This window comes from Pezoporus occidentalis, unplaced genomic scaffold (assembly GCF_034315485.1).
Source record: "Pezoporus occidentalis ecotype Australia unplaced genomic scaffold, CSIRO_AGI_Poc_V1 ctg7, whole genome shotgun sequence".
NCBI lineage: Eukaryota > Metazoa > Chordata > Aves > Psittaciformes > Psittacidae > Pezoporus > Pezoporus occidentalis.
This window is the reverse complement of record NW_026916052.1, coordinates 6,566,102-6,585,279: the sequence shown is the minus strand read 5'-3', so window position 1 is coordinate 6,585,279 and position 19,178 is coordinate 6,566,102. Positions and strand designations below refer to the sequence as shown.

At 39.4% G+C, this 19,178-nt stretch overlaps 3 protein-coding genes across 8 annotated transcripts in view; 2 read left to right on the top strand and 1 right to left on the bottom strand.

Moving 5' to 3' along the window:
- PRKN (parkin RBR E3 ubiquitin protein ligase) overlaps window positions 1-11,017 on the bottom strand; it is a 725,154-nt gene extending 714,137 nt beyond the window's left edge. For all 3 annotated transcript variants that reach the window (XM_062641870.1, XM_062641872.1, XM_062641873.1), the window contains exon 1: window positions 10,909-11,017. In XM_062641870.1, the coding sequence (XP_062497854.1) occupies window positions 10,909-10,981 (73 nt within the window). In that variant the 5' untranslated portion in view covers window positions 10,982-11,017. The remainder of the gene's footprint in view (window positions 1-10,908) is intronic.
- The window catches only part of LOC134175667 (uncharacterized protein YagA-like), a 268,407-nt gene that overhangs the window by 204,247 nt on the left and 44,982 nt on the right, over window positions 1-19,178 (top strand). The gene's annotated exons all lie outside the window — the stretch shown is intronic.
- PACRG (parkin coregulated) overlaps window positions 11,271-19,178 on the top strand; it is a 240,929-nt gene continuing 233,021 nt past the window's right edge. For all 4 annotated transcript variants that reach the window (XR_009969097.1, XM_062641884.1, XM_062641882.1 and 1 more), the window contains exons 1-2: window positions 11,271-11,399; window positions 11,625-11,812. Coding sequence is in view for 3 of the 4 variants with exons in the window: in XM_062641884.1 (XP_062497868.1) it covers window positions 11,666-11,812 (147 nt within the window). In the remaining variant the exon portion in view is untranslated. The remainder of the gene's footprint in view (window positions 11,400-11,624; window positions 11,813-19,178) is intronic.

Below are 19,178 nucleotides of genomic sequence, written 5' to 3'. Positions count from 1 at the left end.
TCTAAAAAGCTGTGCTTTCATTTCCTGCACATTAATACAGTATAACGTTGCTGTCCTTTAAACTGCCAACAAATGACAAGCTCTTTCCTCAATTAATATCTTCATTCATCTTTACCAGCTTCCGAAGCTCTTAAACAATAAATCAACTTCTAAATGCTTTCCTTTAATATACTCATGTGAGGACTGTGTGCCCTCCCAGTAGAGGGGTCTGGCTTAGAGCTTGGAGGCAAAGACAAACTGTGACCTCAAATCATGAGACAATGTCAAAAGAATTTCCAAAAGCATACAATAAAACACATGAAAATATCTGCTGTTTCCTATAGCAAAAGATCTATGCTATAGTGGCAAATAATGAAAGAACTTCTGACATATACAGAAAATAAACTCCTTAAGGTCGTTGATTTGATAACCAGCTTCCTTTCATCATTTCAATTTAGCTCAAACCAGCAAAGTATAGGAAATAATCAGTCTTCCTTAACAATCATAACTGGAATAAAGCTGAGAGGTGTGGGTAAAAACTGTATGCAGAATCCAGACAATTCATTCTGAAGATGTCTAACGGGCAATGGCCCATCATTCCTTTTAGATGTGTGCGTGTCACTCTTTCTCTCACCCCACACCAAAGATAAATGGAGAAGAAAATAATGGCATATAATATCACAATTTCACAGGTCACCAGAGAGGATGAAAGCTTTAACCTATTTTAAAGTTTAAAAACTTTCTTCCATTGAGACTGTTAGCATGAATAGATGCACTAATTTCTGCAAATAGCCTCAAAGGGTTCCAAAGTCCAAGACAGGGCTTTTGCTGTAAAAATTTACTGTAACTGCTTGGACATTCCAAAGCAGAAAAACGGTTAAAGTGGTTAATTTCCCTGAAGCATGTAATTTACAATGCCACTTCTTTTGGAAGACATTGTGATATATTTAGAATTGCTGAAGATTTTGTGGCTTAACCATGATAAGCATGCAGCCACTGTAAAGGAAGACATCACTGAAATGTACTATGTAAAGCTATCACGCGCTTAATGCATTATAATTGTGACCAGTTATTTACTGCAATCTTTTGTCTGAATTCATAAGAATTCATTGATCAGACTGCCTTATTCAGAAGAGATGCATGTTTACCAGCACAAATACCAGCTACCACCACAAAAAGAGCTGAAGAGTATGAAATAAAAACCAGTCTCACAACTAATTGTTCATTAATTTCTACCCTTAAGATCACTGAACTCAAATTTAGTATTTGACTAACGGCTGGAGAGAACTCAAATGATTCCTCTCATCCTTTGTCTTTTAATAGCTATTTCATGATTATGGGGCAAATCTCTTAGTTATTTTCATACGCCTCAAAGAACAACTTCTGTGCTACAATTTTTCCTGGGTCAAATTTTCACAATACTAATGTAGACATGAACATGCTTATTGGGAAAAGCAATACAAAATAATAAGTCTGCCTTAAAAAATACACAGCACTGAATTCCCCATCTTGTCCTGCATCAAGAATAAAATGTACGAGAGAGTACTGATGAATTCTTCTATGCAAGGTAAAACTGATGGATTTTTATCCTTATTTTGTAAGGTCATCTATTTTTCTACTTCTTTTGCACTGATCAAAATATAAAGGAACTGGGAGAGGTCTAAGGTACAACATTTGGAAACTGAAATATTACATTTTAGAGACCATAATTTACCATACTAAAATTTAGTAACTTTATGATTATCAAATCCTCTTAAATTCAAACACTTGCAAGATACCACACACTAGTTCAGAAGGGAGAAATCATGTATTGTGAAACAACTGAGAACTGTACAATTAAAGCTTGCCTGCTAATTATCTCCAAACCAACCTTTGTAGTAGCACTCTGAATTCTGGGTATATAGCTGCACATTTCCATTTTTTAGTTCCTTTAATGGAAAATTTCTAACATAATTGGCTACATTTTGTGTTAAAAGCTGTAAAAATTTTCAGTCCAACAATACTCACACACAGTGCATCACAAAAAAGAAAAAAAAAATAATAAAAAAAAGTTAATTGGAAAGAATTAATTGTTATCTGGTTTACATAAACCTGTTTGGCAAAGAACAACGTTCCCACTAATGGTTTCACTCTCCCTTGGGCTTCTACTAAATAAACTTGCAAAACCTGCACCATTCTTGGTATTGCTTGCTTCTGTGACCTGAGCACTTACACAGCTGACAGTACCATGACACTATGACACACTGTATGGTAGTGCAATTGATTTATTTCAGTAGACGAGGATACATATGTTTCCAATTAAGAAGGCTACTCCACCTCTTGAGACAGTGTTATCAAAATAGAATCCAATAATGTCTCCAGCTTTCAATGTACCTACAAAAGCCACAGTCATTACTTTGGCAGGGACTTTCAAGCAGCAACATTTGCTGTTAAGCTTTCCAAAGTATCTTTTAATTTTTTTTTCTATTTTGCTAATGCAGGTGTTCTCCTAATCTTTTGTGGGAATAAGTGGAATTTTAAATTCTTCATTTTATTCTCATCTCACAGACTGGACTAAATGTTTTGGCAATCGATATTATATTTACACATCACAAATGCAAAAGTTTATCCTTCCCAATACAAAAGTTGTTCTTGGTTTATCTTTCTTTGCCACTCAGAAAAAGAAATAGGAGTTTAAATATAATCCCGTCCTTTATAATGCCTTTTATCCAAAGGACTGTGTAATCCTTTGTCAGCTGTGGATATGTTTCCAACATCAGCAGGAGCTAAACATACCCTATAACAACTGACGGTGAAGATGCCAAAGGACTAAACAGATCAAAAAAGCACCCTGCTAAAATTACTTAGTGCCATTTTTGCTATCTCCTATTGCATTTTCCACTTACCTTGAGCCAATTTTGATGTTCACTGGGCCCTTCTTTGAGGATGATATCCAGTGAAAATGGGTAGGATTATTGCTACAATAGCAAATTGAACCAGTTCAACAGTCAATATTATAGCCAGTGACAGGAAAGAGGCAGGATGCACAGATGGCATCAGAGAAGAGGAAAAAGAAATGGTAGCAAAACCTTTTAATGACTGATTCAGCTGCAGCAGAAGTCATACAACCCTATCACAATAAGAATTTAGCACAGAGAGAAATCATAACATGTGTATGTCCACCCATTATTCTCTTTACAGATACATCACCAGGTAACCAAATAATATAGAAAAGGATGGAGATTTTGGCAATGAGAAATGATTTTTGAAAACTGACAGATCTCTATCTGTAGGGCTCTATCCAAAAGGCTCAGAAAACATCAGAATATCATAGCCATTGCTTGGTCAGTCTTTAATGTGTCTTGATATTACAATACTGCTATTCTGTGGTCATTAAAAATGAAACAAACCAACCCAACCAACCCTCTTTCCTCCCCACTCTGTTACTTTTCCTTCGAAAAGAAATCCAGGCAAAAAGTCTTCTAATTCCTCTTCAAGGAACAAAGTATTCCAGAATGCTCACGTATACCTTACAGAACTAGATGTCTTTTGACGATAACCTATTTCATGATACTAACTATCTAAAATCTTTCTGATAATTACAAAGCATTATGTAGGAAAGTAACTAATGAAATACAAATATACACACAATGTTTCATGATGCAGTTCTGTACACACACTACAATAAAGTGACCGCAGCAGAATAAAAAGAGGCTCAGAACAACCCCAGCAAAGCAGGTAATGCACATGAAATGTGAGGAATATTTGATGTTCAGAGATTTAGGTTTTGTTTAATCAAATAAACTATTAGAAAGATTATATCACATGTTCATGACACAAGTGTAACAGTGACCCTCAACTCAAGCTATCATTCCAGTGAAAAATAGGTATTGTAGGGGAACTATCCATGGCATTACATAAGCAAAATCGAATGCCAAGATGGCAACAACAAAAGGGAAAAAAAAAAAAAAAGAAAAAAATCACAACATGAGATCCTAAAAATATCTAAGAGAGAGTTCCTAAAACACTTTTCCTTTGGTTGCTAAACTGGCACCATTATTTTCTAGTCTCAATTCATTCAGAGAAATTCTGAAAGTTTGTCACTTTGCTTCCTTAAGATTATATTCATAACAATGAGAAATAGAAATACTTATGCAGAAAGATTACTGACACACTGAAAAAAAGTGTAACACAGAGGAGTGATTGGTCATACAGATAGCTAAAACTTTCTCCTAGGCTCCCATTCTCCCTTAACTTGATTACTGCTGTATGAATCATATTTCATTGTCAAAGCCCTTTGCAACCTGTTTCTACTATTACTTTCACTACACATTCACTACAGAAATGCTGACCTGCCACTCTTAACTATCTAGAGCCCATCTTCTAAATTTTTAACACAGTTTGCGGTCTTCTCCCATATTTCTGCTCTTTGAGATACTTCAAAAAAAAATCCAAGAAGTTGCCCCAGTACATTCCTTAAGATTCAGTTTTAATCATTTTTTTTCACCCTCCTGTAATACCTATTGAAAACTAAAGAACACAACACTCTCCTTACACCAACACTGGTTCTCAGCTGACCCAGTAGTAAACGTGTCAGGTGAATGAATGTTAGGTCAGTGAAAACAAACTAAAACACCCCCTAGACCCTTAAATAAGTGGGGATTTTCACAACCCAGGTCAGTAACTAGCTCTCTCTGGAGTCAAATTAATATCCATGTCAAATCAGTTGAATACAGGGCTGGGGAGTAAGGGGGAAGCAAAGGCAAGGGAATGTTCTCCTTTAGGCAGCACTCAACTGCCCTATTCACCACCACTTTTGCATGTGACTCAGCAATTTACAGTCAAGCAATACAATGAAGCAATGCTCCCTTAGTTACATCCTTGCAACTTCTGTGTCACCACATTGTGAATCAGCTCAGGGAACTGTTCCAGATTAAAAGGAAACTATTTCTTCTGGATTATTTTTTGACTTCGCAAAGTGCCTGAAGCAGAATGAAGCCACTAAGAAAATGTGAACACAGAAAAAAAAAAAAAGGGAATAGGAAGTGACAAAAAAAGGCACAAATCCGGATATACATGAAGTATTGTAAGCTTGAGGTAAAAGGCAATACAGAAGTTGTCCACAGAAATGCTTTCATCTATAGCAAACTCCTTTGACAACTGGCTGACAAAAGACAGTAAGTGTGACAGAGGTCCTTCAAACAGCTGATATTGAGCTCATTTCATTTGTTTCATTTCATTTCATCTGTTATAAATATGGAAAGCAGCAGGAATATGGCTCCCCAAAGGTCAGTAATTTGCACAAGGATTCCTATCTTGCATCAGTCAGAATGTAGACATATAGCATTCTCTATTCAAAATGAAAAACACCAACTTAAACACTCCTTCTTTTGTATAATTATTTTTAATTATTAAAATAAAATTAAATAAGTTTCTATAGAGAGTTTTCCCAAAGTCCTTAATGGAAGAGCCAAGCAGCAAGCAATATAAATAAACTGTAAATGTAAAAAACCCAATATACCCATGAATGGAAAAAAAACACTCAGGAATCATTCTGGCAACTTCACTTAGAAGCGAAGCCCATTAGAGAACAATCTTCTAAAAACATTTATAAAAGCAACAGTCATCTTTACCATTTACCTTCATAAATACTTTTAAAGATAAAACCAAGAATTAAAATCCCAGAAGCACTCATGAACACACTGCAATGCCATGCAAGTGGCAGCTGCCATGGACTTTCCAGATAAATTTGTCCACAGAATTTCTACAAAAGTGGACTGCAACATAATTAACTTGATATTGTAATGTGGATTTCACACTGATGAAAATAGTTACATATTTTGAAGGCCTTCCTCAAGGAATAATCTCTTACTGAAAATAAGCATATACTTTTTTCTTTTCTTCAGGTAATATGCTAGCACTCAGAGATACATTTATAAGCAAATCTTTCTTCACAAATCTCTGTTCAGTCAACAAAAATCTAACAAGGCAGGAGAATGTAATAACAAGCAGGATGGAAAATCATATGAAGATTACGAAAAGCCAAGTCAATTGTCTAACCTCTTCTGGAGCAGTAAGTGCTACAGAGAAGGATCTGCCACAGCAAAACATCTTAAAAAACTTCCAGCAAAGTTCAAAAAAGAACCATGAGCACAGTCAAAAACTTAGGGGAAGATGGAGTAGAAAGATCCACCTCTTTCACTAGACAAAAAATAAAAGCAGAGAAGAATAAGAAAAAGTAAGAAAAAACAGTAATACTAACATATTAATGAGGCTTATTGTTCCTATTTCACAGCGCAAGAACTAAGGAACATAAAAAGAAAGGGATGGGAAATTATAAATCAATTAAAGGAATTGTCATGTATTGCACAATTATATTATAGAATTCCTTGGCACAAAGACCCAGGAGGACATAGATGTGAGCTACATCAGAGTGATTCGTGTCAGCAACTCAGAGGTCCTAGTGATCATTGCACTTTGTGTGGAGATGGAATCCCTTGTGATCATTGTGCTATGCGCAAACGGTATGATAAGTGTCCCTGCCAATGCCACAGTGAGGAGGAAGAAGAAACAAGCGAATAATTCCCCTGGGTCAACCGCAATATTGTGCAAAGAAATGTTTTGTTCATTGTTTAAATTGCACAAATGTTCTTAGAAAAGGAGGGGGTAGGTAACTTAGAGATGTGTCCTGTTACAGAACGTTGTGAAATCTGCGTGTTGAACAAATAAACGCATATGGAGTGGAATTTAGGGGGGCTAAGATGGTGGTCAGACTTGTGATAGACATAGTAATTCTTCACCCAGAGACAAGACCCCAGCAACAGGTGAAGAAGCCCGGGAAAAGAAGACAACAGGATTGGCTGAAACCCAAGAAGCTGGGGAAAAGAAGACAACAGGACTGGCTGAAACCCAAGACAAAAAAGTATAAAAGACTATCCCCAGAAGTTCCCTTCGTGCGTCCCCGGTGGAGCGGAGACTCCCCGGCGCACCCAGCGCTGCTTGCTTATTGCCTCTCAATATTAATTATAATAAAAATCAATTAAAACAGATTGGCGATATTAGGTTTTTATAACAATAGAGCATTTCCAAAAATATGACACTAAAACATTTTGGAAAATATGCCATGGCCTTCATAGGATAACTCTTTAAATACTCGGGTCAAAAACCTGCACACAGATTACACAAATTATTTCACCCTTCACCTCCTGCCCCCAATATCACCATGTCATTCCTAACTCAGAGATGTTTAGAGGAGACCTCTGAGAAAGCAGGAAAGAAGACTAAGTCTCTGTATCATATAGTTTAAAGACAATTCTTACATATCCAGGATCTGAATTTTAATTTCCCACTTCCCCCAACAGGTTGCTACTTAAATCATTTAAGATTGCAACTCATGTAAAACTGTGTTTATAAATATGCAACTAATTTCATAATTAATATTCACAAACATTTCCATTTGCCACAGTGAAAATGAAATTATACGTCCTCAGACATATAAATATTATCTTTATGAGCTGTAAGTAAACATTTAGAATTCAGTATGAGGGCCAGAGGCATCAACTCTTAACCACATGGGCAGTCCCTTACGTACACTCAACTTCTCAAAAGCATTCAAAACCAAACACACACTGCAGTTCTGTAAAAACATGTATAGAATCATAGAATAGTTAGGCTTGGAAAGGACCTTAAGATAAACTAGTTCCAACCCCCCTGCCATGGGCAGGGACACCTCACACTAAAACATGTCACCCAAGGCTCTGTCCAATCTGGCCTTGAACACTGCCAGAGATGGTGCATTCCCAACTTCCTCGGGCAACCCATTCCAGTGCCTCACCACCCTTACAGTAAAGAACTTCCTCCTTATATCCAATCTAAACTACCCCTGTATACGTTTGAACCCATTACCCCCTGTTCTGTCACTACAGTCCCTAATGAAGTCACTGTGCAGCATCCTTATAGGCCACCGTCAGATACTGGAAGGCTGCTACGAGGTCTCCACACAGCCTTCTCTTCTCCAGGCTCAACAGCCCCAACTTTCTCAGCCTGTCTTCATACAGGAGGTGCTCCAGTGCCCTGATCATCCTCATGGCCCTCCTCTGGACTTGTTCCAACAGTTCCATGCCCTTTTTATGTTCAGGACACCAGAACTGCACACAGTACTCCAGGTGAGGTCTCACAAGAGCAGAGTAGAGGGGCAGGATCACCTCCTTCGACCTGCTGGTCACACTCCTTTTGATGCAGCCCAGGATATGGCTGGCTTTCAGGGCTGCAAGTGCACACTGCCAGCTCATGCTCATTTTCTCATCGACCAACACCCCCAAGTCCTTCTCCGCAGGGCTGCTCTGAATCTCTTCTCTGCCCAACCTGTAGCTGTGCCTGGGACTGCTCCGACCCAGGTATAGGACCTTGCACTTGGCACAGTTAAATTTCATAAGGTGAGCATCAGCCCACCTCACAAGCGTGTCAAGATCCCTCTGGATGGCATTCTTTCCCTCCAGTGTATCAACCAAACCACACAGCTTGGTGTCATTGGCAAACTTGCTGAGGGCGCACTCAATCCCACTGTCTACATCACTGACGAAGATGTTGAATAAAACCCGTCCTTGAGGGACACCGCTCGTTACTGGTCTCCAGCTGGACACTGAGCCATTGACCACCTTGAAAATGGGGGTTATATTTCCCTTTTTCCAGTAGTCGGGAACTTCACCTGACTGCCATGATTTCTCAAATATGATGGCCAGTGGCTTTGCAACTTCATTTGCCAGCTCCTTCAGGACCCACAGATGGGTTTCATCAGGTCCCATGGACTTGTGCACATTCAGGTTCTTAAGATGGTCTCGAACCAGATCCTCTCCTACAGTGGGCCTAGGGCCTTCATTCTCACAGTCCCTGTCTGCCTTCCAAGACTTGGGTGGTGTGGTCAGAGCTTTTGCCAGTGAAGACTGAGGCAAAGATGCCATTAAGAACCTCAGCCTTCTCCAAATTCAGGGTAGCCAGTTCTCCTGATAGCTTCCAGAGGGGGCCTAAGTTGTTCCTAGTCTGTCTTTTATTTGTGATGCAATTATAGAATCCCTTCGTGTTACCTTTCACATCCGTGGCCAAGTTTAATTCTAATTGGGCTTTAGCTTTCCTAACCTGGACACTAGCTTCACGGACAACATCCCTGTACTTTTCCCAGGCTGCCTGTCCTTGCTTCCACCTTTTATAAGCCTCTTTTTTTCCTTCGAAGTTTCCTCAGCAGCTCCTTATCCATCCAAGGTGGTCTCCTGGCCCTCCTGCTGCACTTCCTTCTAGTTGGGATACAACACTCCTGAGCTTGCAGCAGGTGAGGCGATATTTGAATACCAACCAACAGTCTTGGGCCCCCCTGCCCTCTAGGGCTTTTTCCCATGGAACCTTACTCAGCATGCTCCTGAAGAGGCCAAAGTCTGCTTTCTTGAAGTCGAGGGCAGTGAGCTTGCTGCACGCTCTTCTCACTGTCCTGAGGATCTCAAACTCAACCATCTCATGATCGCTACAACCAAGGCTGCCCTGGAGAGTCACATTTCCAACCAGCCCTTCCCTGTTGGTGAGCATGAGGTCAAGCACCCCTGCTTGTTGGCTCCCCTATTACTTGCAGAACAATTTTATATACTATAGCAAGGTGTCAAGAGAGACAACACTGCAAGATGAGAGATGGCAGAATACCTGACCCTGTGTTCTTTCCTTAAGCCAAGCTCTTCATTTAAAATATTCTTTGTTACATAAAAAAGGTCCACTTAGCAAGAAAACTGAATAAGATCCCATTAGAAAGAGACCAGTTACATAAATAATTAGACAGACTGAAAATACCATGTACATAAGTTTTTTAGCTGATGTAAAACTGAAAGAAAAAGAACATTTCCCAAATACTTGTGTTCATATACATATAATTTGAAAATATTCTGTCTAGTTGAAAGATCCATAGGATTCTTGGTCACTTTTGAGATGTTTATTATAAAAAACAATAAATACTTCAACAACAAATGCATGCTTTTCGATTTGATCAGGTCTTACATATACAGCAACTATAACACCCACACTCAAGGTGAAACAGCAAGTCTGAGGAAGGCAAGGAGTTCTTGAAATACAAGCACGTGTTTTACATTTTACAGCTTTTACTTTAAATAATCCACAGAAATGAGAAAGTGAAAGCAAGATGAAATGTGTCATGAGATGCCAGGACTACAAAATGGATCCTGTGATTTGTGGGACTCCCCAGGTACGCACCGATCTTATAAACAAGATTAAAAACCCCACTTCTGAAACAACCTATTCACATGTCATATCAGCATTAGATGGTACAGAAGCCAAATCAAGGGCCAAAGGGTCAAACGTCCAACATGACTAGGCTTAAATTGCTTTTTCAGAGCACCCCCAACAAGTACCGTGAAAGACCAACACCACGTATGTATACAAGGCAAGGGCAAAAAAACACCACAGATCACACACACCCACCCAGAAATATTTACAACCGAGAGGCAATAAAAACCAACTTTAAAACGACCTCAGTCACTAACCCTGGGCATGCCGCTGACGGGTCATCCCCAGCAGAGGGGTAAAGGAGAGCACTGACACCTTGACACTTTTGACCCCGCGCCCTCCGCGCGCTCCGCCAAGCGCACCGAGCGCTTTCCCTAGAGGGGCGGTAACGAAACAAGGAGGTGCTGAAGGCACCACCCAGCCGGCGACCCCCGGGAACCGCGAGCAGCGGGCGTTCCCCGCCTCCCGCAGCGTGGTCCCAGGAGGCCCATCCCACTGAGGCATCAGGGCAGGCTGCGCGGCCGGACACGGCGACCTGGACCAAGGGGAGACAAGCCTACCCAAGCCGCCCGCCCAAGCCGCCCCCCAGGGCCGACGCGCCCGCAGCTGCCGCGGCGGCAAAGGGGCGGGCAGGAAAGGGCGGTTCTGCATCCGGGCTCGCTCACTCACCTATCATGGCGGCTATAGCGGGGGAGGACGGCAGGGCATGGAAGGGGAGGCGGGCGCGCACCCTCACGTACATACACGTACGCCGCGCGCGTGCACACGCACCCTTGCCGGCCGCGCTGCCAGCGGCATGCGCACAAGGCCCAGGGCCCCCTGGGTAACGTAGTTCTCTCTTCTTCACACCGCCTGTTTCTCCTCACGTCACCAGTTCTTCCCCCCCCGCGTTAATGACTTCGTGTTAACTGCTGTCGAGCCGCCCCCGCTTTTGGAGTGCACCTGCTGGTGGGCAGCGCGGGGGGAGTGTTGCCATTGGGGTGTCTCTGCTTAACCCCCTACTTCCCCAAGCGCTCGTGGCGCCCGCCGGCAGAGGCGGCGGGTTGTTGACGCGTTGCCTAGTGACGGTAGCGAGGCCGGGGACGCGTGCTAGCGCCGGTGATAGCCGGTGGCCGGTGACGGCCACCGCCCGATCCCGGTGCGGGAGCCCCGGCAGGGAGGTGAGGTGCGGTGAGGGAGAGGCAGGTCGGGATGAGCAGGTGGCGGTGGAGGTGGGGTCGGGGATGGGCGAGTAGCGGTGCCGAAAGGGACTGAGGGGGCAGGGAAAGCGCCTGGAAGGGGGTTGTAGGAGGGTGTCGCTGCTTGGCAAGGGAACAGAAGCAGTTCTACTGCTTTTTCTAACTTAGTGGGTCCGCGGCGTTGATGTTTGTTTCTTTGCTTTCCAGTCTGTGTTTTCCATCTTGCCGTGGTGGAGGCAGGTGGGGAAATGGTAGAGAAGAAAGAGGGCTCGGGCCCCTCAAAGCCCGCAGGTGACAGGAGCCCTCAGCTGCAGAAGCCCCTGGGGCATGTGAAGAAAAACAAGCAGCAGGTCTCCGAGGGATTCACGATTAAAGCCATGATGAAAAACACCGTGGTATGTTTACTGCTAGCATAGAAGTGATGTTAATTAATTTGCTGTCATGTGTCCAGAAAGCATGGTTGGAGCTGAGGATAAAGCATGTCAGGAAGGTGTGTGAGTTGCTAAAACTTCATCTGGAGTTTGCTGGTTGCTGAAATTGCCTTCAAGCTTTGCAGAAGTATTATTGTAAGGTAACTTTGTGCCTGTGGAAATGTTGTTGCTTCAAATCCAAGCATATTGATTTGGTACCACAATTCTTTTGTGTTGTTTTGTATTGGCAGTTCATGTTCCATTGTATTGACAGCCTGCAGAACTGTGTGCAAGGCCCACTTTTAGCAAACCTCACTTTTAGCAAAATGCTGTCAAATGATACTGTAGTATTATTTGAAAGTGTTTTCATATACTGGCATGCTGTGATACAAAATTTAATGTGAATGTCACACAGGCTAGCTAAGATCTAGCAAATACATTTATTTTAAAAATAAGCCTAAAAATAATAAAAAGCTTCCACTCAATATAGGAGAACACTAAACTGGAAACAAACTTTAGTTCTCAAACTGTTAAAGACAAAGATGAATTGACCCAGCAAGCTTCTCTTTTACTACCAGCCCCAACAAATTTAGAGGTACATGAGAGAAAATACTAGGGTAAAGGCCTTTGAAATTGCTTTATATTGTTTTATTTGGCTACTTTTGTAAGATTTTAGGAATAAAAAAAGTTTCAGCTAGTACAGAAAGCAGATATTTGACATGTAAATCTATGAACTAATATAAGCACATCTTATGCGTGAACTCCTCAATTGTATCTTTCTATATTTGGACACAGTTAAAAGTGCAATTGCTTGAAGTAGAAAAAGGAAGTTATTTAGATTGCAGTTCCAGATTTTCATCCTTCTGTCCTTCATTTTGGAGTCTACAGTCTGTATGTATTGGAATGAATTCTCAACTGTTGTTTAAACTCCTCTTTCAAGCCATTGTCAGTAGTGTGTGTTGAGAAAGACTTTCTTACCCTTTGCTCTTTTATAATAAGTCATAGCAAGGTTTTTATCCTAACCATAGAGATAATGTGAATTGATTACATTCTGAAACTTGTGATTCCACATTATATTCAACCACATTCTGTGACTAAAATGGCTTTGTTTACCTTGTAGCAGTAACAGTTTCTGATCTGAATTTAAGGCATTTTTAAAACATTGTTTAAAAGAAAAAAGGTTTTACCTTTCTATTATATTAGCTAATTTGTTGGCAAAGGCAGTACATTTTGAAGCAAGTAGGTGTCAAGTTAAAGGAATGTGTTGATAAACAACTTGGCCGGTAGTATGTCCATCTTGGAGGACCTGCTCCACTTTAGCAATTTTGTAAAATCTATGAGTATACTTTAGTGAACCCTATGAGTCAATTTAAACTGTCAGTGCACTGGAAGGCAGTCCTGTCTTCTTCCTGTTTCAGGCTGTTTATTTCTGCTGCCCCTTATTGTGCCCACATTTGTACAATATTAACTGATCAAGAGATGATCCTGCTGAAAAATAGCATCCAACTGCAGTCTTGGGAATTGAGGCAGACAAAGCTACTGCTACTATGAAGTTCCTCTGCCCTGCCCTCCTCCCCTTCCTAACGGCATGCTTCTGTCTCCCCTTTTGCATTTGTGTTTCTTGCAACTATGGAGGAGGCTGTATCAGATCTAACAGCTGTTAACATATGCATGGGGAAGCAGGAATATGTTGTCAGTGCAAGCTGTGTGGGTGGAATGTCCCTCTCAGCAACACTGAGGTCTTAATTCATTTAAAATCAATTACAAAACTGAGTTCCAGCAGAGTAATTCTGCAGGCATTTAAGCATTGAAAGGTGTGGTTTTCATTCCTGGACAGTATGAATTTTTGCATTGCTGTGTAGTAAACTAAAGTGGTAAACCTAGATTAAAAAGAGCTCAGCTTTTTTTTTTTTTTTTTTTTTTTCATGGCAGTGCAGGCTTGACCAACACTTCAGTAACAGTAAACTAACAGAAGTTGTGGCTGCTACAGTTCTGCTTGCTTCTGCCACATATCTGTACCTCCTCCTCTGTGCCAGTGCAGAGTCATGCAACTGAATTGATGAGGCACTTCAGTTGCATTAGGTCCAAAAATGAAAAGCTTCAGTGCAAGGAGGCTTTTATTTCCCCTCATAAAGTTATGTTCCTTTCCAATTCCATGCTTGTTTTTACTGTAATGATCACATTGAAGTAGAATGTAAAAGCAGAATACACAGGAAAAATACTAATGCTTAAGACCATAATGTCCTCTGAAAGCCTGTGTTTCATATTATGTTTTCCAGCTGTAACTTACATGGTTTAATCATACTGCCCTTGTTATATTAAAATACTTTAAAATCAGCCCTCAGTTTTTGCAGGTGTGGGGAGAAGTTGGTATTGTTCATAGTTGCAGTGCTAGGGTGATAAGATTTACTTGATATGCTCAAGCATGAAGAAATTGTGCTGGTTTGTGTATGAAAATCTGTTGCACACTTGACTCTCCAGTAAGCTTTGTTTTCGTAATTCAGTCATAATGCTTAAAATAGATAATAAATCATCAATTAGACTCCATTTCATGTTTTTGATTGACATTTCAGGATACATTACATAGAAAAATAGTTTGGAAGGTTTTAAATTTCATACCTAAAGGAGGTAAACATAAATTGATTTTAAAGCATTGTAACTGTGATGTTTCAAGACTCTTCCACTAACCACTTTTTATGAACTAATGGAAAAATATTCTAACTGAAGACAATTACAGAGATAATTGTCAAATTCTGTCAATTCTTGAATTGGAATGCAACTTCTAGACTTTGCAAACTGAAACATGTATAAGAGCAAATGGCAGACCATTTTTTTACGTACATGAGAGGAAAGGTCTTAAGTGTTTACAGATTTCATACAGGTTAAAATCCTTTGATGGTCTGAGTATGTCCGTATCTTTGTCTGATATTTCACTAAATGAAGGAGTTCAGAATAAAAAAATAGCAAATAGCTAATACAAGAGGCTCAGAACAAGATTTTAAGCTGTCAAATTGCTGAGTAGGGAATTTTCTAAGGTCAGCATTTCCTATACCTCTAGAACTACCCAGTAGAACATCATATTGTTGTAATAGTTGTATAGTTAAATGCATTGTAAGTGTAAGGTTAACATTATAAATACAACTGAGTAAGCGCTTCGGTCGCAGCAACACATACTTAACATTTGAGATCCCTACTGCTGCTAATTCTTATATGGTCTGCTTTTACAAGTGTGCAAGTGAGTACTCAGTGAATGCTCTGAGGAATTGAAGCAGCAGGCCATGTCTCTAGCTGTCAACCTCTGGATGCTGTCCTTTGTCTCAGAGCCACCTCTTGTCACTGCTATAACTTAAATGACACTGGAAGTTTTAAGTGGGTGAAAGAGATAGGAGAGGTAGCATAGTGGCATTCACATTAGAGAAATTAGTGGAAGAAAGGTGGGAAAACAGGAGAGGAATTAAATGTCACTTTCCAGAGTGGGACCTGGATGATCACTAACCCAACATGGGTTTTGCTCTGGCTGTGCTCTCCAAACATGTGTGCTGATGTGCTGAAGCCAGTTATTGCCTTATTACAGGCAGAGAAGACTGGAGTCTGTACCAGAAAAATAGAAGTTTTCTTTCTTTTCCCATTTTATACTTCCAGTTAATATATATGCCTGGTCTATGTTTAACTGAAGTAACCTGGTAAGGCTTTGAAGGGGTCAGGAAGGTTTTAGTTTTTTCATGAAGTTTTCTTAGCCATTTTGAAATGACAATTGCTGCAAAGCCAAAAAATAGTAGCAAATAATACTGCTGGTACATTGATACAATTTCTAGACAATGCAGGAGAAAAAATACTGTGAAAGACTGAGTGGTTCATCCCAGCAGTAGTTGATTCTTTGATATACTTGATGTTCATATAAGCAGTTTGGCATAGTTTTTAATTTTGATAGCATAGTTACATATTTTTTTCCTGGAAAATGCACTACTCTCTTATAACTTCCTTTCTTAAATAAAATATATGTCAGGTAAGATGCAGTTATAAAGGTCCAATATACTATCACATAGGCTGCATTATGGAAGTCTGATATTTAATAGTTATGCTCTGACTCTGGATGCGTTACAAAAATTATGCTTATTATAGTTGCACATTTTGGTGTCTGATGTGTGTAAGTACAGGCGATGTGTGTAAGTAAAGGACTTGCTCTTGAGAGCAATGCAATTCTAGAGCCAGATAAACCTTCTATATAACTTCAGTCAGGCATCTTACTTGCCAAAATAGCATTCTGGGCTATAATAAAACCTGTCTGAACTGTAGTAGGATAGCAAACATAATTTAGCTTTTCATATATTTGTGATGGTATTTTTTAATGTACATTTTGCAGTTTGCATGCTTGTGTTTGAAAGAAAAGTTTTTCTTTAAAAAAAATTAGGTACTCTTCATCCATGTTTCCACAGTGTGATGTAAAGATCTTGATAGCAAGAGTGAATACAGGTTTGTTTTCAGGTTGATAATAGAAGTGTGTGGTAGTGTGTTGTTGAAAGCTAATGTCGTTAGCCTGTTTAGGATACAGACTAGTGGGGGGGGGGGGTCTTTGGAGGTTTGGAGAGGGGGATTGTGGTGGAAGACTTTTTATTACTTGCATACAGTAAACAACTGTATCGTGCAGTAAATGCAAAAGTTCTGAACAGTGTGTGACAAAGTTAAAACATATCATAAAATACACTATAGAAATGACTGTGCAATGAGAACTCTTGCATGCCTTGAAGCAAGCATGGCATACTGTTACTTTCCTGTGTAACAACCATATGGAGGAAGAATAGCTCTTTAAACTTACATTTTGATGCCTATTTCATTAGTCATAAGCATAGGCAATACATAATATTCTGCACCAAACCAAAGTTTAGAAGTGTTCTAAATAATACAAGAGCTATGAATTAGTTTCCTTACATTATAAGTCTTGTTGCATAATATTAGGGGAGATACTTTATGATCCAAGTTTTCTGTTTCAAGAGTAATGTTTGTATACCTTCTTAGAAGAGACTGGTGGTCTACATTTAAATCTTTAGAAAAAATAAATTGTGCCCTGGCTTTTCTTACTGTCCTATAGCTAGTGGTTTAATGTGACATTGGCATTTTATACCGGATGTCTTCTCAGCTAAAACAATTTAGGCAAAGGTGCTTGCATACTTTATTAACACTGGTAGCCAGTATTTGATAAACCTTCTTGTTTTCCACAGAAGTTGAAAACATACATTACTACTTCCCAGAGCAGACATATTGATCTCTCTCTGCACTCTTGTCTGCTGCTCCATGCTCACTTTTTCTCTTTCTTTACTTACCCTCCAGATGTGTTGGGTTTTTTTTGTATCAGTTGGTTTCTCTTGTGATGATGGTCAACAGGGTTGTTTTTTTTTTCAGGGAGAGAAGTTTCACGTGGCTAGAAACCTTTTAGGCAATGTACTTTTAATACTTCAACCCAGAACTTATTTGAATACTCTAGACATAAATTTTACTGTAAAGAAAATCTCAAAGGAATGAGCTAATTATACTTTTAAATTGCAGCTTTGTACGGTATGGCTTGAAAATAATATTTTTCACAGGAAGTATACATGTAATAGCTGATTTTTTTTTTTTTTTACATCTTTTATACTAACTTAGTGTTTTACTAACTCATCTTATGCCCTTCTAATTTTTTTTGCCTTTCATTTATTTTGTCAGGTTTTAGATTAATAGTTTGAGGTCAGAGGAAAAATTCATACAACTGGATTTGCTCTCCTGTCTAATATAGTCAGTGAAATTCAGAAAGTGGTTTCTGCATGAGAGGTGGAACTTCTAGGTGAGCTAGAAGATATGGTTTTTGGAAAGTAATGCAACCCTAAGACAATGGTGGCCTCGGAAGGTCCATTTTATCTGTAAATGGTGCCAATGCTTAATTTAACCAATGCAATGTGATTAGAAATCTGTAATCCAGACTTACATGTCTTTACCACAAAATAGTCTAATTTCACTGTGTAAATATTTTAGTTAGACAGCCAGCCACTTACAGAGAGATACTATCTTTAAAAATCCGTGAAAGTTTTAGCATGCTTCAGACTTCTACCTAAAACCTATTTAAGTCACGATTATTTTATGAGCTTCTAATATGCCTCCAGACATGCTTAACATGTATTACAATACTATTATTCGGGACAACAATTAAGTTTTAATATTTTATTTGATAGCATCTGAAGGCTTTTGGTCATCCAGTTGTTTATCCAATATGAAGAATTCAGGCAGTACACTAAGATTGTGTGACATCTAACACTTGAAAAAGGCAAAATAAGTTCAGTTGTATCAGTGGAAATAAGCAAGTTACACATTTAAGTTTGCATGAGATTTCACAAACTCTTCTTTCTATTGTCATCTGACAAATGATTCTTTATATCAGTAATGTTAACTGTTTGTCAGCCATTGACAATACTGTACCCACCAATAGTATACAACATTTCTGGATATAAATTTTGTTGAGGAAATTGCTGGTTTTAACAGGGTTACTTTGTTTGAATTGTCATTTTGACTTTTACCTGCCATGGGATAGAATAGAATTTTTTCTCAGGTTAAGTGATAATAGAAATAGCCCATTACTAGCAATAGAACAATTCTTCCTCTCGTAGTGTACCACTAGACAGTAATAATAAAGCATGTATTGGAGGAGTATATAAAAATACATTTGCACACGTAATCACAAAATTGCCACTAATAAATCAGTTAACTCCAGATTATTTTTTTTTTCTCCATGTTTGATATTCCTTGAATTGTTCTTTATCAGTCGTCTTGAAGTAGCATTTAGGTGATTATTTGGTACATTTCATCCTATTTGTTCTTTTGCTTCTGGCAAGTGGAACACTATGAGCTCTTGTTCTTGTATGTTATTAAATATTCTTCATTTTTGCTAGTTTTAAGTTAATACTCTTTTAACATTGATAATTAAAAAGCTTGTTTAGGACCAGTGTTTAGCCAGCTGCATGGCTAAGCTCTTCTCAACTTGTGAAATATAATCAAAATGTTTGTACTGATTGCCAAACTGATTTCAGTTCCTCTGAAAGCAGCTCTAGTTGAGATGTGCATATGACCTTATCTGCTTGAAGTCACAGGCTGGAGTTCACACGTCAGAGAAGCTAGAGACACATCAGCTGACTTCTAACTGAATGCTCTTCCCACTAAATGGGAGGTAGACTCCCTTGTGTAAGAAGTTCTAAAATCTTAATTCACACATTCTTAACTCATGAGGCCTACTGGGCAAAGATAGTTTTGCAGTTGGATTATCAGGATATGCTGCTGGGAAGTGAAAGTTGTAGACTTGAAATTTTGTGAACTGCAAAGAGAAATG